At 50.2% G+C, this 21,246-nt stretch overlaps 7 protein-coding genes across 7 annotated transcripts; 3 read left to right on the top strand and 4 right to left on the bottom strand.

Moving 5' to 3' along the window:
- Nucleotides 1-325: 325 nt before the first annotated feature.
- Nucleotides 326-1,015, bottom strand: BDV37DRAFT_272778 (uncharacterized protein; the record flags this gene model as incomplete). Its single annotated transcript, XM_032084938.1, has 2 exons — nucleotides 326-931; nucleotides 1,001-1,015. 2 exons carry the CDS (start codon nucleotides 1,013-1,015, stop codon nucleotides 326-328), a joined length of 621 nt encoding a protein of 206 aa, XP_031939946.1.
- Nucleotides 1,016-1,911: 896 nt separating this feature from the next.
- BDV37DRAFT_284597 (uncharacterized protein) lies at nucleotides 1,912-2,630 on the bottom strand (the record flags this gene model as incomplete). The annotated part of the gene is made up of 2 exons (XM_032087531.1): nucleotides 1,912-2,556; nucleotides 2,616-2,630. 2 exons carry the CDS (start codon nucleotides 2,628-2,630, stop codon nucleotides 1,912-1,914), a joined length of 660 nt encoding a protein of 219 aa, XP_031939945.1.
- Nucleotides 2,631-4,696: 2,066 nt separating this feature from the next.
- Nucleotides 4,697-6,997, top strand: BDV37DRAFT_295165 (putative phenol 2-monooxygenase; the record flags this gene model as incomplete). Its single annotated transcript, XM_032089799.1, has 6 exons — nucleotides 4,697-4,728; nucleotides 4,789-5,002; nucleotides 5,073-5,542; nucleotides 5,598-5,632; nucleotides 5,686-5,912; nucleotides 5,975-6,997. 6 exons carry the CDS (start codon nucleotides 4,697-4,699, stop codon nucleotides 6,932-6,934), a joined length of 1,938 nt encoding a protein of 645 aa, XP_031939944.1. The 3' UTR covers nucleotides 6,935-6,997.
- Nucleotides 6,998-7,340: 343 nt separating this feature from the next.
- BDV37DRAFT_272776 (OPT family oligopeptide transporter) lies at nucleotides 7,341-11,247 on the top strand (the record flags this gene model as incomplete). The annotated part of the gene is made up of 3 exons (XM_032084937.1): nucleotides 7,341-7,555; nucleotides 8,859-9,636; nucleotides 9,694-11,247. The coding sequence occupies 3 exons, from the start codon at nucleotides 7,341-7,343 to the stop codon at nucleotides 11,245-11,247; spliced, it is 2,547 nt and encodes an 848-aa protein (XP_031939943.1).
- Nucleotides 11,248-11,564: 317 nt separating this feature from the next.
- On the bottom strand, nucleotides 11,565-14,313 carry BDV37DRAFT_156332 (SH3 domain protein). The gene has a single exon (XM_032079076.1). It carries the CDS (start codon nucleotides 14,142-14,144, stop codon nucleotides 12,075-12,077), a length of 2,070 nt encoding a protein of 689 aa, XP_031939942.1. The 5' UTR covers nucleotides 14,145-14,313; the 3' UTR covers nucleotides 11,565-12,074.
- A 1,702-nt stretch (nucleotides 14,314-16,015) lies between these two features.
- BDV37DRAFT_156315 (putative cell division protein kinase (Ctk1)) lies at nucleotides 16,016-17,753 on the bottom strand. The gene is made up of 5 exons (XM_032079075.1): nucleotides 17,485-17,753; nucleotides 17,325-17,427; nucleotides 16,429-17,259; nucleotides 16,214-16,369; nucleotides 16,016-16,124 (listed from the first exon to the last, which is right to left on the bottom strand). The coding sequence occupies exons 1-5, from the start codon at nucleotides 17,541-17,543 to the stop codon at nucleotides 16,092-16,094; spliced, it is 1,182 nt and encodes a 393-aa protein (XP_031939941.1). The 5' UTR covers nucleotides 17,544-17,753; the 3' UTR covers nucleotides 16,016-16,091.
- A 733-nt stretch (nucleotides 17,754-18,486) lies between these two features.
- BDV37DRAFT_272773 (uncharacterized protein) lies at nucleotides 18,487-21,122 on the top strand (the record flags this gene model as incomplete). The annotated part of the gene is made up of 3 exons (XM_032084936.1): nucleotides 18,487-19,138; nucleotides 19,224-19,621; nucleotides 19,968-21,122. 3 exons carry the CDS (start codon nucleotides 18,487-18,489, stop codon nucleotides 21,120-21,122), a joined length of 2,205 nt encoding a protein of 734 aa, XP_031939940.1.
- Between the last annotated feature and the right edge of the window lie 124 nt (nucleotides 21,123-21,246).

Genomic DNA, 21,246 nt, shown 5'->3' with positions numbered 1-21,246 from the left:
GTTGTCGGTAATTCTTATGTATTGTTTTTGTCATTAGCCAACTTTTCGTGTCGATTTGGTGTTATATGTGTTTCCTCAGTGGGAAGGATTGTATACTATGACTACCAATGCCTAATGGTTTTTGAGGATTTTGAACTGAATGTAATTGTCGCATATCCATCGTGATCATTATTCAATCTCGTCAACCAACGAAAACAGCGCAGACGCTACAAAACCCGGATGTCAAATATACACATATCAAAAGGAGCATCCCGACACTCGAGATGACCAAGTCTCTTATAAAGAAACAGAGAGAGAGAGAGAGAGCTATCACAACTAACCATTATTAGGACGGCATAAGTCGCGCCCCAATCTTCTTCCACATACTGCTGTGGGACATACCAGTCCCACTGTTGGGACTGTTGCTATTGTGATCCCCAGTATTGTTGTGATTTCCAATAGTATTAGCACTCCCCGTATAATTTGAAAGTCTCCCATGATACCAAGAAGCGATGCCATGAGGAACCGGCTTCATCTTCTCACACTCTAACTTCACCCAAACCTGAGTGAACGTGGCAAAGTTCCGCTCTTCACACTCACTGAGTGCTTTCCCACGTCCAATCTCCTTTTGTATAAGTGGCGGTTCGGTGCAGCCCGGCAATTCGTGCACAGCAATAGTGCATTGGTCTAGGCTTTCCTGCCAGAAGAGCTCGGCGTCAATTGAGACGTGATCTACCTCCATGGTGTATCGAAGAGGGACAGGAACTTCCTGGCATTTCCCAGCGACCACATCGACGGCTGTTGTGAATTCTTCGTGCAATTTGAGATTGGGATCATCTGGATAAGAGGTGTGGTCATCGGCGGGGCACTGGGGAGAGAAGTTGGCCCATACTCGGGCGGCGCTGAGAGCTGAGGCTACCGGCGAGTGGGCAAAAAATAGGAGAGGGAGGAGCTATATGCCTGTTAGCTTCTTCGAGCCTAATATATGCCTTGCTCAGAGAAAGTCGTTGTTCCCACGTACATTGGTCCAATGCATGTTGAGGAACTACTTTGTAGTGAAAAAGTAGTAATAGCAAACACCGACAGTAGGATATACGGCAGCACTGACCAAAAGAACAGATCGGTCTGAATCTGCATTCCAACGTCTCGCCTGTTCGGCCGTTATATATCACATTTCCATAACTACGGACCCATTTCATCGAAATACTCCTCGAGGGCAGGGAGACCTACATCCACTTCCGGGTGTCGTGTCCCCAATCGCGAGGTGAAAAGAGACCCCATACCTGAGACGTGAGGAATTATACTGCCGACTAGAGATATGTGAGCCACTAAGTGTTTCATTGCCATGGGGAAAAGCATCCGTCGCCTTGCATTCCTGTCGTGAGTGGCTTGGCTCCTCGCAAGGTACCAAGCATTCCAATCGTTTCATTCCACATTAACGGCGCCTCTGTTGAGTTGGAGTTTGGTATGACACGTATGTACTTGTCTCATGCTTATTTTACGGGTTGATTTGCTGTAGGTACACTTGATCGAGGTGAATAGTATGCCAGCGTATATACATGGTGCTCCGGAGGTGGGAGGTACATTGAAGAAATGTGGTGTATTAGCTGGGTACTTTTGCAGGAGATCCAGCCGCGCAACACTCGACACTATATGCAAGAGATTTTGAGGGGTGATTTTGTCAGGCAGGCAAATACATGCGCTATGTGGGATAGGATCCCGACAGGTTTCTCAGTTTGGGCTATCACGCCACTCATAGAGCTTGATCGGAAAGTGAACCGCGTTGTTATATTGAAAAAGGGCATCTGAAAGAATGTAATATTAGGTATGAAGAAACGAAAGCCGTTCTGAAAGTGATATAGTGATACATCATCCAGGATCATCCGTACACCAATTAAGAGTATCCAATGCTTTTCTCCAACGCACAACCGCTTACAAGCCCAGTTTTTTCAGCCAAGAGTTCGACTTAAGGGCAGAAGGCTGCTCAGCTTCACGGTGGGGCTGCTCAGCTTCGCCCTTCTCTTCCTCCTTCTCTTCCCCCTTGTCACCTCCCTCGGCCTCTCCCGACCCCTTTGCCTCAGTTACTCCCTGTTCGTCTTTTTCTCCCGCCTTGTTTCCCTCATCATGTGCCCCATGGTCTCCCTCATCGTGGTGGGCTGAATCGTCATCGCAAATCAGCTGAAACGAGGCGTAGTCCTCAAAGCCGGACTCAGGAAGACAAGGGCTGGTGGTCTCGAGCTCTCCATGGCGGAAAGGCACAACCCAGTCGGGCCTGCCGACACATAATTTATTCGCGTAGACACCCAGACCGCGGCACCTCTCGAAGCTCTTCTTGTTGAGCGCGGTTACCTTAAAGGAGTAGGTATCGACTTCGTCATGGTCAGGCAGCTTGACAAAAGGGCAGGACGTCTCAGTAGCGAAGACCTTGTCGGGCTTTCCGTTGAGGACCTCCTCCTGATGGTTGTTTCCTGGGTGCCTTCCAACATGGCAATCCTCGTGGCCATGGACCTCGACTTGGACTATGTTGGAGCCGGCGCCATAGACCGCCGGGGCAAGAGCGAGAGAGGCAGCTAGGAGCTATAATGCGTTTATTAGCGCTCACACCATTTAAAATCGTCAATATGTTTGATACATACTGTGGAGAAGTGCATTTTGTATTTTGCTTGCGACTGTTATGGAATTTGAAGTCGAAGGTGTTTTCTCTGATACACTGAGGGTGTCTTTGAAGAGTTTTCTTGCCAACGATCGTGCTGAACAGGATGAATATTGTCAGAGATGGTCGAAGATGTATTTATGTTCTCCAATGACGCGCCTACTGCCCAGAATCATGGCAGCCTCCATTTTTCTTGGCTTGCCTGTTCTCCTACGGAATGAAGGAGCTGAACCTATTATCCTGGATATCCATTGACACCTTGTCTGGGCATCGACAGGAATGTGTTCTGGATGGCTGATCCTTGATTGAGCTGGAAATATCTTCCCTTGGTGCCTGTGGATCTTAACCTTTGCTTGACACAACGGGCCTGGCTGTCATTCCGCATCGACAAACTCAAGCAAGGATCGTGCTGCCTCTATGCAAGGGCACGCGTCCTGAGCACCCCTCAAACCCTGCCGTCAAAATAAACAATCCCTATACTTGGCTATTCGTAAACAAGGGTGTCTGGGGCTGCTCAAAGTCAATTGCTCCTTCAGTAGGGAGACGATCCGAGGTTGAGTGCAGAGTACTATACCCTAAAATGCCTCTGTAACTTCTCTGATTTACACAATTTATTCTCACCAGACTCCTTCTAAAAGCATCTTGTCCGAGCTGATTTGAAACATGGCTCGCTTGAGGCAGGGGATTTAACCCTTTGGTTTTTGAAATACTCCTACATTCTCTGGGATTGGCTGTCCGGGACATACTCCCAGAGTCACCCAGACCAATCTATGCCCACGATTGTCTTATTTCAAGAGATCATAGCCGGTCTCTACATAAGATAGAATGAATCAGTTCTTATTAATGGGGCAAATCATAAGATATGACGCGTGGTGCGCACAAATCATCAATTCACTTTCTCTATAACGCGAAAGCTGGGCTCATTATTCAGCTATGGGCGCTGCTACAAAGTGATAGAAAGAAGTGAGTAGCTTAGGTGCGTACTCGGCTTGTCTACATCCTAGAGGTCTGTGACTTTGAAGAAGCGATGGGCTGTGTAGGATGGATAATCTGTTGACAAGGGAGAGTCTATCCTAGATTCCTGGCTTCGACCTGCTTGCCCTTTCGGTTTCACCCATTGGTCTAGAAAATACGATGGGATAGACATGTTGTATGGGTTTGAACGAGAGGATTACTAATACGACGGCCATTTTGACCTTAAAAGCCCGTTTCCTGACAGCCAGTATAGCCCGTCTCTGTCTGGTGTATATATTATTAACGCTACCTGTACTTTACTACGATTGTAAGGAAGCATATTCGGGTCACTTGGTCCATGAGTTTTTTTATCTATAATAAGAATACTTAATCTATAAGCCCTGACTTGGAATGCTACCCATATTTCCGTCGATGCATCAACGGCCGTCCGATATATACTAATGTTTGTGTCATCACCAACTTATAACCCGCACCCATTGCTAACATGGAGCCAGTGAAGAACACTCAACCTGATATTTTCGAGACAGAGGGATGTACGGAAAATCCGGCTGCAACGTAACGAGGGTCATGAGCAAGCTAAGCGCTGTTGTTTCGTTGAATTACATTATAGAGAATGGTAATTCAGTGACTTCCTCGCCCTTATGTTTCTTGACGATAAGGACCTGCAGAACCAGAACTCTTGGCCCTCAGGACACCTGTGTCATTATTGGCTAATCCGTCTAGCCAGGTAGTCAACCTACTTGAATTGCTTAGTTGAAAGAGACAATGGCATTGCATGTTGGGTCTGTTGTGAGACTACGTGTCCAGTTCTTGTGAAGTCGACTGGTCTAAGCTGGTGGGCCTCATGCAAGTCTGCTTTAGGCCGCAGTTTGTGCCACCCTAGTTACTAGTATCGCTTTGTAAGCGGAACGAGGAAATCTTTCTCTGCCGAGTGAGAGAGTTGTCGCAGTACATCTGATTAGCAAATGTAGAGCCATTGCAGGATGGATTGAATTTGGGAGTTATAAAAACCTGTTTTGCTTCGGGTGGGCAGAAACCCAACAGACAACACCCACCATCAGCACCGAAATCAGCTCAATTGCCTTCACCATGGCTCCTGTGATCGAATCTCACACCGATGTGTAAGTTCGGGTGGAATGCCTTGTTGTTACTTTTCTTAGATATTGATGATTGTTGGTTAGACTTATCATCGGTGCTGGCCCTTCCGGCTTAGCCGCTGCATACTGGATGGCTCGTTGTGGCGTCAATGCCCGTATCGTCGACAAACGCGCTACGAAGGTGTTCCGTGGCCATGCTGATGGATTGAGGGCCGGAACATTGGAGCTCTTTGACAGCATGGGCTTTCAGCACAGAGTCTTGCACGAAGGCGTGGAGATCACCGAGTTCTGCTTCTGGGTTCGTTCAATAGACTACCCCTCGTCGTTGATCCTGGGGGCGCGGGCATCGTAACTAAGATACTATATAGGCGAGGGACGAGAATGGAACCTTGAAGCGAACAAAACAGGTTCGCAGTGAAAGCCTCGACAATGCGCCCTATCGCATGCATGGGTTGAGCCAAGGAAGAATCGAGCGCTATATCCTCGACGCTATCAAAGACCGCTCAAACCTTATGGTCGAGAGAGGTGTCGTTGCGGAGTCACTTGAGTATGATGCAAGCCTCGAGAAAAGTCATGACGAATACCCGATCACGGTCAAGCTGAGGACACTCACCGAAGAAGAGCTAAGCGCTGCTTCAAACTATGGTGGCTCGCAATCCCTTTCTCGTACTAACGTGGCACCGGACGATGTGGAAGACGTCACTCCGGAGAGAAAGCACGAGTCAGGTACGGTAGAGATAGTTAAAGCAAAGTATCTCATTAGTTGTGATGGTGGCCGCAGCTGGACCAGGAAACAGTTGGATATCCCCTTCACAGGTTCCACAACCGAACACATATGGTACCATCTTCCTCAGAAATCCTAGGCTTTCCCGTGGCTGATGGGTGTACTACAGGGGTGTCCTGGATGTGATCCCTATCACCAATTTTCGTAAGTCGATGGCTCCATACTCAAAACGATCTATATAACTAATTCAGGGCCAGCTGATATACGCCGAGCGGCTACGGTGGCAAGTGAATTTGGAACACTCCTCGTCATTCCAAGAGAGAGGCAGCTAGTCCGTTTCTACGTCCCACTGACAGAGGTCGACGTCTCAGGACGGTTTGATCGTTCGTCTATTACGTTGGGCATGATGCGGGAAAAGGTGCAACAGATGTTGAAACCGTTTCAGTTCAATTTCAAGGTCTGTGACTGGTGGACTACATATCAGGTATGTTATCTGCTTGGATTTGATTCTTCACAGCGCTATCATGCTAAGCATTTGAATAACAGATTGGTCAAAGAATTGCCCAGAACTTCACCAAAGGTCGCATATATCTCGCTGGTGATGCGGTCCACAATCATTCCCCGAAGGTAGGAATGGGTATGAATATAAGTTTCCAGGACGGCTTCAACATCGGCTGGAAAGTGGCCCTCGTCGCAAAAGGAGTAGCTCATGCCTCCATCCTTGACACGTATGAACCCGAGCGCCGCCCGCTCGCCGAGATGCTCGTGGATTTCGATCGTCGCTGGTCGCCGCTATTCCTGAAACAACAGGATGGCTCCCCCCCTCCGGACGCGGAAGCAAGGTTCGAAGCCATGAAGGAGGTTCTTATCTCAGTGGAGCCATTTGCCGAAGGCCTTTTGTCCTATTACGGAGACAGTCCGCTAGTCCATAAAAACGGGCAAGATATAGCCAAAAACCTTTCACCGGGAGAGAGACTTATTTCAGCCAAGGTTCGCAACCAAGCTGATGGTACAACCCGGTGGACTACCGGGGTCTTTCAGAGCGATGGTCGCTTCCGTATCTTGCTCCTTGCTGGTGATATACGGACGGAGGAGCAGAAGCGTCGGGTTCTGACCTTCAGCGAGTATTTGGCATCCACTCATTCGGTTCTACGGCAATTTTCACGCAAGCCTGCGAAGCTACATGCGACTATTGATGTGGTTACCATTCATAGTGCGCCCGTGGAGGATGTCCAGTTATTTGATTTCCCGGAGGCCCTACGGCCTTTCGATGACGACAACGGCTGGGAGTACGACAAGATATGGGGTGATGAGAAATGCCATTGGGACATGCAGTGTGATGGAAAGGTATATGAAAAGTGGGGGGTGGATCGACTGAAAGGTGCCGTTGTTGCTCTGAGACCAGATCAATACATCGGGTGGATTGGAGGTTTAGAGGACACTGAGGGACTGTCAAAATATTTTGAAGGAATTTTCCGAACCCCCAAGCAGAGAGCTCTTCTTTGAATGTCTGATGACAGGTAGGTGGTCTATCGATCTTCCGCAGTGGACCTAATATAGGGATGTATATATATACCTAGCAAGTAGGTACTAGATTGTTGCCAGAGTGGGAAACAGATACAGTATCAAAATTTTATCACAAAGCCACCAGGGAATATTATATGCAATTTGAATATGTCTAAGGGAGGAGAATCATTATTTTTCCTGGCATTTAGGGTCACTTCGCACATTCGACTTATTCGTTTGCTTATCAGACCCACCGGGGAAATGTCAGCCTTAGGGCGTGCGTGGCCATGCGTGGGGTTCCCGAACCTATAAATCAAGCCTCGGCCCTTTCGTTGCCATTGACAGCGCGAACAGCACACCAAGTGATTCATGACTGTATATCAACCAAACAAAAAAAAAAAAAAACATGAGTCCTCCACAATTGCCAAACCACCACCATATGGTCGTCCTACAAGGAGACTTTCTCCGGATCCCAGAGTTCGATATTCCCGAGCCATATACCCTCAAGAAAACAGTGTACCCCCAAACAACACTAGCGAACCTCCACGAACGAATTTACGATGCCTCTATTCTGGTCTTATGTGCATTTCCCATTGACGCGACTGCGCTCTCTGAAGAGAAGTCCCCGCATCTCAAGCTCATTGTGCTCGTGGCGTCCGGCACCGACTGCGTCGATCTGGAAGTATGCAGAAAACGAGGCATTGCGGTGACTAATTGCCCGGGGGCAAACATCGCGGCTGTCTCCGAGCATGCCATGGGTCTGTACTTCACGACACGACGGAGGCTCGTGGATATGCATGCCCAAACCCGGGCTGGGGAATGGCAAAAGAAGATCCTAATGTTCCGGTATCTGGATAAGCACGGAGATCCCCCCTTAACGTGCGAAGATGAAGTGGTGGGTATTATAGGAAATGGAGGCGTGGGTACGTTTATAATTCAATGTGCTCTACTACAGTCTTCTCTACGTTAAGTGTTTCTGATGGAGTGTACAGGGAAACGGATCGCCAATCTTGCACGGGGATTAGGCATGAAAGTCCTGATCTCTGGACGTAAGAATTTTGGTAGTTCTATTGGCCCAGAAGGTGAAGATAGGACGCCTTTCGATACAGTGATTAAGGAGAGCACGGTGCTTTTCCTCGCGGTTCCACTGCACGAGACTACTCGGAACCTTATCTCGACTCCGGAGTTGGAAGTGATGTCCCATCATGCCGTCCTGATCAACGTCTCTCGGGGTGGCGTTGTAGACGAGGAAGCTCTAGTCAAAGCTCTGCGAGAGAACAGAATTGCTGGAGCAGCAACCGATGTATGCTTGAAGGAACCCGCTGGGCCTAATAACTCTCCTTTGCTGGCCGAGGGCACAGAGGATTTAAATTTGGTGGTGACGCCCCACTTGGCATGGTTGTCACAGAAGACAGCGCAAGGGTATTCGAAGCTGTTCAAAGATGCCGTGGAAGGATGGCTCACAGGGAATCGGTACAATGTTGTTGTCTAGAGATGTTCAGTACGGCGTACAGTACATAAATTTAGTATAGATAATTGACGCTCTTATCAGTGCAAGTGACAGTGACATCACCAATCCGGGGAGGCTTATCTTATCGCCGGCGCTTAGTCAGTGCGGCTGGACTTGTGATCGCCAATATGATTTATCATCACCCATTCCTGCCACTGTCATCTCCCCCTGCTCTTCCCTTACTTACTTGTCTATATGCTTGTCGCTTGCGCTATGGATTGCTGAAACTTTCTGTATCTCAATTGTGACGGTGGTATCTGGAATGCAGGGCTGAGGTGTTAGTGTTGCGGGTGACTCGATGAACTACCAAACTATTAACATGCCGGACGACGCCTCTAAAGGTGCTCAATCGGCGAATATGGCGGATGGGGATGGATCGCATCTCAGAGATTCCGATGCTTATATTCGGAGGAGGATAGATGATGATGATGATGCCGGGTTTCCGTCGGCCTCTGTACCGGAACGCTCGCCGGTCACCTCCCCCCGGAGCTTTACACCCAGATCCCTTCTAGTTGGCCTCATTATCGGCGCTCTCATCACGTTTTCGAACACATACTTTGGGTTGCAGACAGGGTGGATTAGTACAATGGCAATGCCGTCGGCATTGATAGGGTTTTCAGTCTTCAAAGTGCTCTCCAAACATCTTTCTTATCCGTTTACCCCCATTGAGAATGTCCTCATTCAGACGGTGGCGGGGGCGGTTGGAACAATGCCATTAGGTTGTGGCTTTGTTGGTGTTATACCTGCATTGGAGTTTCTTCTAAGAGATGGTGAAGATGGGCCCTCTGGCGACGGAGGCATCGGGGAAGGTGGACCGCTGAAACTTAGTTTCTGGAAGCTGGTTATCTGGAGTCTTGGGGTATGCTTGTTCGGTGTTGTCTTTGCCGTTCCCTTGAGAAAAGAGGTTATTGTTCGCGAGAAGCTCAAGTTTCCTAGCGGTACAGCATCTGCACTGATGCTGAGGGTCCTTCATGGAAGCGGACAGAGCGATGAGAAAGTAAAGGGCAGGATGAGTGATGATAGGGGTGTGGGGAGGGATGAAGAGGAGGAGGCACCTATTATTTCTCGTGTATCCGAGGAGAGTGGTGCGCTACTGAGGAAACCTACCCAAGAAGAGGAGAACAGTGACAAAAAGGACTGGAGGTCCAAGATGCGCCTCTTGGTTGGCGCGTTCGTAGTCTCCGGTGTTTATGTAAGAATTTATACTACCCTCCCGACTTATCTTGTGTTCATGTACTAATAAACGCAGACATTGTTCTCATACTTTGTCCCTCAAGTCCGTGATATTCCCATTTTCGGACTTTCGTTGGCGCATAATTGGTTATGGACTCTCAACCCATCACCAGCATATATCGGACAAGGAATTATCATGGGTCCTTCTACCTGCATACATATGCTCTTTGGTGCAGTGTTAGGCTGGGGTATTTTGTCCCCCTTTGCGAAAGCCCGCGGTTGGGCTCCTGGCCCTGTGGATAGCTGGGAGGATGGAAGCAAGGCCTGGATTGTATGGGTGTCTCTGGCAATCATGCTCGCTGACTCGATCGTTAGCCTTGGCTGGCTAGTGCTCAAGCCAGTTGTAAGGCACGCCCCCAAACTGAAGGCCAAGCTCCTCTCTAGTCGTCTTTGGCGTCGGGTTTCCCCGCAGGGGTCAGCGGAAGCTCATCGCCATGATTATATCAGCTACTCGGCACTGAGCCCTATCTCGGAAGAATCCTCTATACCAAGCCATCTCCCTGCTTTGCTGGCAGGAAGGCGCACTGAAACTGTTGATGAGGAAGATGCCCCTCCATCTCAACTTATCTCCACAAGAACCGTGATCATCTTGCTGCCGCTGACACTGATATTGAACGTTATTTGCATGCACTTCGTCTTTGGTGACGTCATGTCTCCATTACTCTCCAGCCTTGCAACACTGCTGGCTGTTGTCCTGTCTGTAATGGGTGTGCGCGCCCTCGGTGAGACAGACCTGAACCCAGTATCTGGGATAAGCAAATTAACGCAACTGCTTTTCTCCCTCGCAACCCCCGCCTCCCACTTTTCCCGGCGCACTGCGTTAGTCACCAACCTTCTTGCTGGTGCAGTATCCGAATCCGGTGCCCTACAAGCCGGGGATATGATGCAAGATTTGAAGACTGGCCACTTACTGGGTGCAAGTCCCAAGGCCCAGTTCTACGGTCAGATGATCGGCAGTCTAGTCGGCGCCGTATTATCAACAGCAGTGTACAAGATGTACGTGAACGTCTACGAGGTCCCGGGTCCCATGTTCCAGACCCCAACAGCATACGTCTGGATCTTCACAGCCCGCCTGGTCACAGGTCAAGGTCTCCCCCCAATGGCATGGGAAGCAGCCTCGATAGCCGGGGCAATTTTCGTTGTCGTTACTATTCTCCGTATCGTCGGTACGTCCAGCGTCGCCAACGGCGGCAAACGCGACGCAACAGCCTGGTGGCGATCATACATCCCGGGCGGTATCGCCGTCGCCGTCGGCATTTTCAACGTCCCTTCATTTACCCTCGCCAGAGCCATTGGAGGGCTGATCGCCTGGTGGTGGTCTCGAAAGCACGCCAAGGCCCAGGATCCTGAACCTCCCACTCAACTAGCCAACGAGGGACAACCCCAAGGCAACGCCCAGGAGGCAGATACCAGAACCCCCGCGGCAGGACCCGCACCGGGACAAGCTATCAAAGACGCCGATGCTGCATCCTCAACCGTCGTGGTTCTGGCCTCCGGTTTGATCCTAGGTGAAGGTATCATTAGCATCGTTAATCTTCTTCTAGCAAGTGGAGGTGTTCCGCATCTTTAGATTACATAAAGACCATTTCTCTGGGAGTCTGGTTTACATATTCTGTTTCTTTGACAGCGGCATGAAAACAGATATATCACTGCGGCGCTATGTTAGTTTTAAACCGGCAATTTCTGTACTACTTTGATTCTATTGCTTTAAAAGTGAGGGTCCATGTTGTACCACATAGATACATTTAGATATTTGTGGGCTTTGTGCAGCGTGAAAGGTCGAAGCGAAATATTATGAACTACATTAAAAAGGGGAACTATTCGATCGATCATACACTGTTTCTTGTCTTCTTTCGATTTCGGGTTATTTATTTGACATCAACACAGATATTAGAAAGCGTTATACCACCACGGCCGACTGTTTGGTTTAAACTAGATAAGATGTAACGTAGACATCGGAGAAAGATTAAGGTAGGAAAAGTATATTGTAGTAACAAATAGGGTAATCACATAAAGTAATCCAAAAAAACTTCTGGTTTCATGATTCAATAGAAAGAAATCTTACAAAGTTGGGTATATTCCGTCAGGTGAGATATGTGCAGGCACTTGGCAGTGAAGGAAGAGACGTAAGAGAACGCAGACAAATCCTTATGAAAGTAGTCTGCTAGGAAGACGGAAAGATTCATACAGAATATGAGGTAAAGCAAGTGGAGAAAATCAAGAAGAAACAAACTTGACGAGTCGATGGTGGGGACATAACGCATTGTTGACTTTGGGTAGAGCGGTTTCGTTGCAGGAGCACATGATATCATAGCAGACTCGTACATAATAGCGACAATGTCAGCCGTTGTCTCCCGCGAAATCGACGATCATTGGTCTAACGCGAATGTCCAGAGCTCACTGGGGTGGCATGTTACTTCCCGGGGCTGGAGCTTCAACCGGGGCCGGAGCAGGAGCTGGGACCAGGTTGGGGATTGCTGGCAGCGCACCTGATGGAGGTGGGGTTCTAGGAGCAGCCAAGGGACTAGGTCCTGGTGAGCCGGCGGTGCGTGGAACTGGCCCACCAGCACTGTTGCTTCGTTGCCGCTGGTTGACAGGCATCTCCGGTCGTTGCATGCCTGGGGGACCATAAGGACCCGGGCTCATCGAGCGAGGTGGCATTGGACGAGGCCCTGGGCCTGGCGAGAATGATCGGGGAGCAGGGGGAAATTGAGCAGGGGACATCGGGCGCTGTGGGTGAGGACGTGGTGCTGGAGGCCCAGCATAGCCAGGATGAGACGGAGACATGGGGCGTGCTGGCGACATCGGTCGAGCAGGAGACATTGGGCGTCCACCTTGAGGGTAGAAACGAGGATTGGGCATGGCACCAGGAGGCATAGGGCCATTGGGTCCCATCATTGGTGGACCACGGGGACCGGGGCCGGCCCCTGGAGGTGGACGAGCTCGAGGCTTCACAGGGCGCGAAGAGAGACATGAACGAGGGACCACTCCTTGCTGCGAATGATCCATTCTAACACAGAGAGCCCAGCCGTCATCGTACTCATGGAGAAGCCGAACAAGCTGACCGACATGGAGCTCCAATTCATCTTCCATGGAAGGATTGAAGTCCATCTGTACGCGATGCACATTGGTAGGAGCCGGAGGGGGAGGTGGACCATGTTCAGAAGGGCCAAACGCAGGAATTGCAGTGACAACAGCAGGACTAGGAGCAGATACCTCATTGCCATCTGGAGCATTGACAGGGCTTGTCTCCGCACGTTCAGGTTGAGAATCAGTCTTGGGCTCGGAGCTTTCAGGTTGAGTAGGATGATCATTCTCGGTAGACTTGGAGGAAGCAACTGCAGCACTGACAGCCACAGCAGCCACCGCCGCACCGGCGGCAGCCGTTGCCACAGCAGCTTCAGCAGGAACCGGATTTGGAGGTGCCGTGGTCTGAGGGGCAGTTGGAGGGGTAATTGGCCTAGCCACGTCACTGGGGGATGGTGCCTCCGCCTGGTTACTGAAGGGATTCACCGGGTCAGTAAAAGGATTTGAGGTGCCCGCATTCGACTGCGCAGTGTTGGGTGGTGAGGCGTGTTCAGTGAGGTTACGCGATGCAGCGGCGGTTGCTCCAAGTGTTGCGCCTGCACCAGCCGCAGAGAGAGCGCCTGTGGCAGAGGGCGTGAGATCGGGTGCAAACTGGGTCACCGGTCGAACGTTGAGCTGTGGTGGATTGGTAGGAGTCATCGGCTCGAACTTTGGCGGAGGCGGGGGAGGTGCTACACTGCTGGCAGCAAATGCTTTCTCATTTTCGGGCTCTATTTCGTCAATTTTCTGGCCCTGCTTCTTTTTACGCATGAACAAGAAAATGAGAGCCGCGATCAGGCCAACTCCCAGAATTACACCTATCGCAATACCGGCTTTCGCACCTCCTGTGAGGCCTTCAGACCCAGACGCTCCAGGAAGAGCGGTAGACGACGCAGCTGATGTACCCGAAGACGACGCGTGCGTAGCAGCAGCCTCTTCTAAGCCAGTATTGGACAAGGAGGAAGTAGAGGAGGTAGCTGTTGAGAAGGTAGTCATTGCGGTGGGGGTGTTCTTCTGATCGGTCGTGGAAGTCTCTTTCTCAGTTGCCTTGGTAGTCTCTTTCGCCCTAGTCGGCTGTTCCTTGGTGGTCTCAGTCGTCTCGATCTTGGTGGTTGCTGTTGGCTTCGTCTCCACTGCCGTAGTTTTCTTCGTTGGTTCCTTGGTCGTAGTTGGTTCCTCCTTAGTCGATGTGCGACTTTGTTGAACCGCAGGACCAACGCCGGCTGTAGGAGCTGCGGTCTTCGTCTTTGGGTCTTCACCTGTCACATAACCACCTATAGGACCGTCAAAGTCTGCGGAAGCAGTCACATAAACTATGGTGACTTCTTGTCCGTCATCGCCATGGTCGGGACTTCGTCCCTCCAGGCTGGGCCCATGGTTGTGATTATGAACATGGACCATGATTTGTGTCGTTCAGTCCAGCAGAAGTCGAGATATCATCGACTGGAACTCAGGTCAATTGAAGCTCAAACGAGAGAACAGGCGGACTTATGTCGTTGACGACACAGAAATTGAATAGATAGTCTGTCGTCCGTTTCACTTTGCCCCAAGGTCACGATGCTTGGGAAGGCGTGGCAGGTGCCGATTGTATTTGTAGAATTGATATAGTTCGAAAGAATGTATGGGAGCTTGCCCGGTAAATGCACGCGAGTAGATTTGGCTTTGATTCGGTCTCGCCAGAAGAGCCGGCCGCGTCTGAAGGTAAAAGTGGCGCGCAAGCGCGTTAAGGAATGGGGAATGTCAGAAGGATAAAGAATGGAAAGTGTCAGCTATGGCTGAAGAGGCTGGGGCCCAGCCGGCGCAAGTCGATAAATGAAGGACAACGAGCTTCCAGGCCGTAGGATGTGAACGAAAGGAAGGGAACCCAGCGTGCGGGATTCCCAGGCGATTGGGTAGAAAGGAAAGAAGGACTTGAGAAGAGTGTAGGAGGAGAAGAAGAGCAACAACAGACCGGGGAGATTGTGGAAGGGCAGCCAAACATGGCATCCTGGTTGTCCTAACCCTACCTCGCAAAAATTACCGGTAATTACCGCGGTGGGCCCCTTGGCTGCAAGTAAACGAAATGAGATCAAAGCTTATGGAGGTTAATGAGGGGGAACCCACCCAATCAGGGTCTGGTATCCGCCCGTATTGGACTGACCACGCTAACTCACTGAAGCTGGGTTCGCCGGCATCCATTGGTTCCCATTGGCTCAGGCGGGAGATTGCTCTGTACGGTGCCTGGTTATCTGACGGTAAATACGAACACGAGGGCCATGCCGAGTCACCCGCTACTGTTATTCGAGCACAAATCGACCCCCATGCACGAGTGTCCCTGGGCTGAACGGCGGTATGGTATCGTACCGCCGCCAACAACATGGATGGTGCATCCAATCATCGTATCTTCTCTATATTTGGGAACTCACTTTTGTCCTCCCCGCCCCTTTTTTACTAGTATTCCATTTGGCTTTTTCATTATACCTGTTCCTCTGTCCTCGAACCGCATGGGAACAAAAGGAGTTGTCCCGTGCTGACATACATATATCGAGATCCAACAATGCAATGGAAAAAGTGGCCGAGGTCGCTTATTCGGATAAATCTGGAGAAGATCAACAATTGTTCAATCTAAAGGGACCCGTGATTTTAATTAGCCAAGCCTCTCGCTCCTCCGGCCTTTCCTAGTGGCATCCACTTATCCCCGAAAGACGTTGCATTGATCCTCTCTGCTGAGCGCCATTTCAGCCTCGCGTGGCGTATTTCTGCTCTCCTACTCCCGTACAACAAAATATTATGAGGTGACAGGGGCAATGAGGAGATCAGTGCAATTCACAATCCACTTGCATGAAGTAAAGGATGCAAAAAGGGGCAAGACAGAGTTTCTGCAAACCAGCGTTCAAGAAAGATGTGGGTCGCAGGGAGACCTTAAACTGGGGTTCCTGAATCTTTCGTCGCTCTTTTCCTTTTCTTTTCCCATCGCACAAAAACCCATCAGGCAATCATCACGTGAGTACAGAATGACATTGTGTCCACTCGTCCACGTCGAAGATGAGGGACTCCCCAGAGGCGCAGTGGGCATTATATTAAAGGTGGAGTTCTACCGACGGCTTTCCCTGCCGGTCAATGCCGACAGTCCTCGCACTTTATGCGTGATCATCTCTCGATTTTTGAGCCGTCAGAATACTGAAACGCCTAACAGATGTCGGTGGGACCCGGCATGATTGTTAACGCCAGACCGCCGTACATTATACACCATGCTCGTCATATGAACCCTTAACCAGTGGACCCCTGGGGTCTTTTTGCTCCCTCCCCTTCTCTTCATCCTATCTTTCCTGCCCCTAACATGTGATTGACGGTCCCCCATGACGGCCGTTAACATGCCGAAAAATAAGGATGTCTGAGAGCCTATTCAGGTATTAGAATCGGGCGCAGAAAAAATCCCGACGCCGTCTCTCGTGTATCTATAACAGTTCTCCAACTCCTGGAAAGCTTACCTCTGCAGCAGAAATGCGCTGGCTACTCTCATAACACACCAGTTGGCTTACTAAGTCACGACCTTTTGAGGAGGCCCCTCGGAGGATGTCATCCCACGACTTGGCAGGATATCTATAGAATTCCACCTTGCCCCAGTCTGGGAGTTTCTGGGTTTCCTGTTACCACCATGTCAGTATGCGCCACCCAGAATGTTTTCAGCAGGGACATGGTATACCGGCCATATTTCTTCGTCGGGGGTACCCAAGGTCTGGAATATAGATTGGATAAGCGAGAGATCGCTGCCCAGTGGCCCAGAGTCGAAAAGTTGCTTGTGCCCTACAGCAACAGCCTCCGCAACCACGCACCCAGCTGCCCAAAGGTCGAGAGCTGTGCCATACCCTTTATAACCAAACAATATCTCAGGAGGTCGATAACATGTGGTTCCCACGTCTGTAATCTTTTCGTCGGCTGGTTCAGCCTCGTTATGTCCCTCCTTCCAAGCGATCCCAAAGTCTGCCAAGTAGGCTGGCCCATCAGGTGAGTCCAAGAGAATGTTCGAAGGTTTTATGTCCCGGTGTATAACCCCCAGCTCATGAACGTGCACCAACGCCCTAAACAAATCGCGCAAATGAGACCTAGTCTGCGTGGCAGTCAACATGCCTCGTCGCAATAGATGTTCAAAGTCATGTTTCATGAAAGGGAACACCAGAATCAGTCGGCCTCCGTCAAGTTTCAGCGTTTCAAGTAAAGGTATGACATAAGTTCCAGCAGTCTCTCGCAAGAGCTTCACTTCGCACTTCGCGTCGTGTGGCGGTGCTAAAAGATGGGGGATAGTCACTTTCACAGCAACCAGGGTTCCATCCGTGCGCCTGGATTTGTAGATGGTGGAATGAAGCCCGTCAAAATGATGAAGGCATGCCTTGTATGGTCCAATATCCTCGCCCGCAGGCCAATGCTCTACCCCTTCCTGACTTTGTACCTGATCGGGGCTACTAATTATAGGAGCAGCCGAGCCAGTGGCCTCGGCTGCATCAATAGCCTTCTGGCACAATTGATCATATTCTTCCTACGTATAACAAGACTGTAAATATCCGCGGACGCGAGATGAGGCGTATAGCTAGGAGCCCCTACCTTCGATGTGGCCTGATCATAAGCTTCAGTCTCGAATCTCTTTGCCTGAGACTGTGCCTCTGCAAATGCAGCAGAAGATGAAGCACGCTGATAGGCCGTAGTCCTACAGGATAGACATGAGCGTTGTCCAGGTACAAAGTGCAAAGTTGTCTTCTCTTACAAAGATTGGATGGCTGTTAGCCTATCCGTGAAGCCAAGAGCTTTTTTCCAATCGGCCATTGCTTGACGTGGCGACAAGAGTAGCAATCACCAAAGATACTGTCTTAGAGATGTAAAGAAGCGCTACAGTCAAGCCGACTAGAGGTATTTTAATTGATCCTTGTAATGCGCTTGAAGGCAATGATCAATTCACTTTCTAGTATCATGATGTTCTACTCCATACAAGTCAGGCACTAACTTTCTCTTACTAGTGGATACATACAGAAAGGCGGCGGGACATGTGACACGAGCCGCGCTAAGCTCAGTGCGGTTTAGCTCTTCCTTCCAACTCCGGGTCCGCTTTTAGTTCTTCCGGAGTTGCAACCATCGTCATCATAGCACTTCCTCTTCCTTCCTCCACATCCCGCAGCTGTACTGCACGTTTACCGACTTGCATTGGCCTTTCGGACATACATCGCTCTTTCGTTAACATCCCACTCATTTCCGGGCGTTTTTTTTTGCATCTCTACGGGCTGGACTTTATTATGCGCCGCCCCCCTCATCTACTTGTACAGTTGTGATCTATGTGTATTTAATGATGGATCTCTCACGGCAGGAGTATCCAGCTTTGCTTGTAAGCTCGAGCCACTCTTCCACTCCCCATGACCCGATATAGATCTACCGGACTTAAAGATCTTCGCTGATTGATGTATTTCCTTTCTTCAGACCTCTTTGCAGCCAGGCCAAGCCACCGGTGTTCTCAGCGATCGCATTCGCCTCATTAACAAGATCAATGCCGACATCGCGGATTGGCTGCAGGTATGATCCTGGCACCTCTCAAATTCGGTGACAGTAATTGGAGCGAACAAATTCTGATTTGCGCAATAGGAGCGACGCCGCGTCGAAGAAGCATACGCCCAAGGGCTACGGAAGCTTGCGACACGGCAGCAACTGGACAATGGAGCAGCACTAGGGTAAGCTCAGATCATATTGGAGGATCTTACCCAGGTATCAATTATCTAACATGTTGTCAATTGGCCAAATTAGAATATTCCAGATACCATGGCAACGCATCGTCAATGCTACGGAGATGGTGGCCTCGTCGCACGAAACCTTCGCACAGAAGATTGAGGAAGATGTGGAACGCCCTCTTAGGGATTACCACACCAAGAACCGCGAGTTGGCATCTTTACCTGGAGTCCAGAGCGATCTTGCAACTCTTGCGAAGAATCTGGAAGCCTCCCTCAAAAAGGTGGACAAAGCTAGGGAGAAAGGCCCGAAGGGTGCAGATAAGCTGGCGGGTGCGGTTGCTGCCTCTGAAGGGGTTAGGCAGGAATGGGAGTCCAGGGCACCTTTCGCTTTCGAGCAGCTCCAGGCTGCTGACGAGAGTCGACTAAACCATCTACGAGATGCGCTCACCCAGCTGGAGACCCATGAGTCGGATCAGGTTGAGCGTTGCCGTCAAGCAACAGAAACTTGTTTGAATGTGCTTCTCAATGTGGAGACCGCAGATGAAATAAGAACATTTGCCGAAAAGGTCAATGGGGGAAGGCCGGTTGTATTGAGTCAACAGACTTCTCCTACCCCTGTAGCACCTCCTGGACCACCGCCACGCCTTCATGATGACACTGCCAGTCAACGCTCAGAGACCTCTGGTCCCATCAGGACGCCCCCTGGTAAGTACCGTCATTTCTCCTGCCTCGGCTGTTGTCTCTCAAGCGTCTTGGATGTCGTTATCGATGATACTTACTTTCTGTATAGCACCTGAGCCCCAACCCCGCCATAGCACACCCCTTGGCGGACTCAAGCGATTAGGTACCGTCATGAATAGGAGGAAGAGCATAATGCAACCCTCCGGAGGGGCTGCGTTCTTTTCGGATAAGAAACACCGCAGCCCTTTTGCGTCTTTCAAGCGGGGAGACTCTCGTGACATGCAAATCCCCGAGTCACTACCGGATGAGGAACGCCCGGGCACTGCACTGACTACTCAGGAAAACCACAATGAAGTTACACGTATCCCCAGCGAAACCAATGACCATGAAGGCCACGGTACGATGACCTCTATTCCGACCACTCACTCAGTACCAACAACTGCGAACGGGACAACATCCCCAGAGCCCCCTGCTGAGACAGGTATCGCAATTAGTGACTCACACCAGGTAAGCTATAGTGAGATGACAGATGTAACTCAGACCGTTAATTTCATGTGACAGCCACGGGTCGACTCCGAAGGGTTCTCGGAACCACCTCAGACCATTGACGAGATCACTCGTGCACAGAGAGAAGCAGCTGGGTATGGGAATCTCAAATCTTCTGAGATCAGTGGCTAATTAATCTATCTATAGTATGGAGGAAGCTGGTATCAATCTAACAATCCGGGATCAGCCTATATTCGAAGATGAAGATCAAGCCAAGCAAGCAATGGACGATATGGCTAATCAGTTGAGACTGGTGAGTGATATGGATATACCCCTTTAGCGCCTTGCTGACGATCTGTTCACTCAGCGAGCCCAGCAAACTGGCGTGCGCCGCAATGTAGGGACCTTGCGCGGTCGGCGTGACGTCCGTAACACAGTTTTCATTCCTAATCCACCGCAAGCTAGTGATGCTCCCACTCTACAATCTGGGTCTGACGTCTCCATGCCGGTCTCGCCGGGTCTTGCTTCAAAGCATGCGGCTTCTCCTAGTATTGCAACAGAGGACCATGCTCTGTCGGACACGACCTCGGTTCGCTCGGGACACACCTTGCACGGTAGCTCGGGTGCAATTGCACACCCTGATCTCCACGAACCAGGACTGAACGCGTCTATCATTGAAACGGTTAATGCATGGTTCTCCGACGGTGTTGTCACCAAGTCATCCGTCATCGGAGAGCTTGCATTGGCCTACAACGGAACCCCCGAGCCGAATACCACAGTCCGTTTAGAAAATTTCCAGGTGCTGGAGAAGGTAGCTGCAAATCCTCACTTTGTGAATGAAGAGAAGGACAAGGATCTCTCAGATGAAAAAAGAGGACAATACAGCATACATGTTCCCACAATTTCTCGCCCCTCACCGACAGTGGCTTTCAAGTACCAACTTCACGTTGACGCATCCGACTCTTCCGCCTACTGTCCGGTTATCTTCAAACCTGTATGGAACATTGAGGAACACCAGGCTAGCGTCATCATTTTCTATTCCTTGAATCCATCATTCACATCTTCCGCACCAAAAGAATCAATCACCCTCAAGAATCTGGTTCTGACAGTGAACCTGGATACATCTCCTGAAGAGGGCCGAGAAGTGGCCCATGCTACGAATGCTGTCATGTATCCTAATACGGGGGCGTCCTTCCGTCGCAAGCACTCGGCGGTGACCTGGAAGATGCCTGAGTTCGAAGTTAAAGCTGGATCTGACGGCAAGTTGCTGGTTCGATTCTCAACGGCCACTAGTTGGCCAAGGAAAGGGAAGGTCGACGCGAAATTCGAGGTCAACACTCTCGATGCTGGATCTCGACTGGGAATCAGTGCCGCGTTGCCAGCAGAGGCGAGTACGCCAAAGGGATCTGATCCTTTTGCGGACGAAGACTCCGGTGCACATGACGATACCCAACCCTCGCTGACATGGAAAGAAGTCCCTACTACTCGCAAGCTGGTTGGAGGCAAATATGTCTCATCCTAGCAGACTGTTGTGCTACCTCTCGGTGTCACGAGAATAGCGCCTGTTTTTGCACTTTCTACGAACCAATCATGACCACAACCCGCCGGACCGTTCCAGTTTCAAGATACCATCGTGACTGTCTTTG

The sequence above is a fragment of the Aspergillus pseudonomiae genome (genome assembly GCF_009193645.1).
Source record: "Aspergillus pseudonomiae strain CBS 119388 unplaced genomic scaffold BDV37scaffold_49, whole genome shotgun sequence".
NCBI lineage: Eukaryota > Fungi > Ascomycota > Eurotiomycetes > Eurotiales > Aspergillaceae > Aspergillus > Aspergillus pseudonomiae.
Note: the sequence above shows the minus strand (reverse complement) of the source record. Positions and strands in the feature narration are given on the sequence as shown.

Excerpts from the sequence above, each read along its gene's own strand:
- BDV37DRAFT_156332 (XM_032079076.1), bottom strand. The coding sequence starts at position 14,144 with ATGGTCCATGTTCATAATCACAACCATGGGCCCAGCCTGGAGGGACGA.
- BDV37DRAFT_156315 (XM_032079075.1), bottom strand. The coding sequence starts at position 17,543 with ATGGCCGATTGGAAAAAAGCTCTTGGCTTCACGGATAGGCTAACAGCC. Across the intron at positions 17,428-17,484 it reads CTAACAGCCATCCAATCTTT|GACTACGGCCTATCAGCGTG; the intron begins GTAAGAGAAGAC and ends TCTATCCTGTAG. Across the intron at positions 16,125-16,213 it reads AGCGCATTTCTGCTGCAGAG|GCTCTCAGACATCCTTATTT; the intron begins GTAAGCTTTCCA and ends ATACCTGAATAG.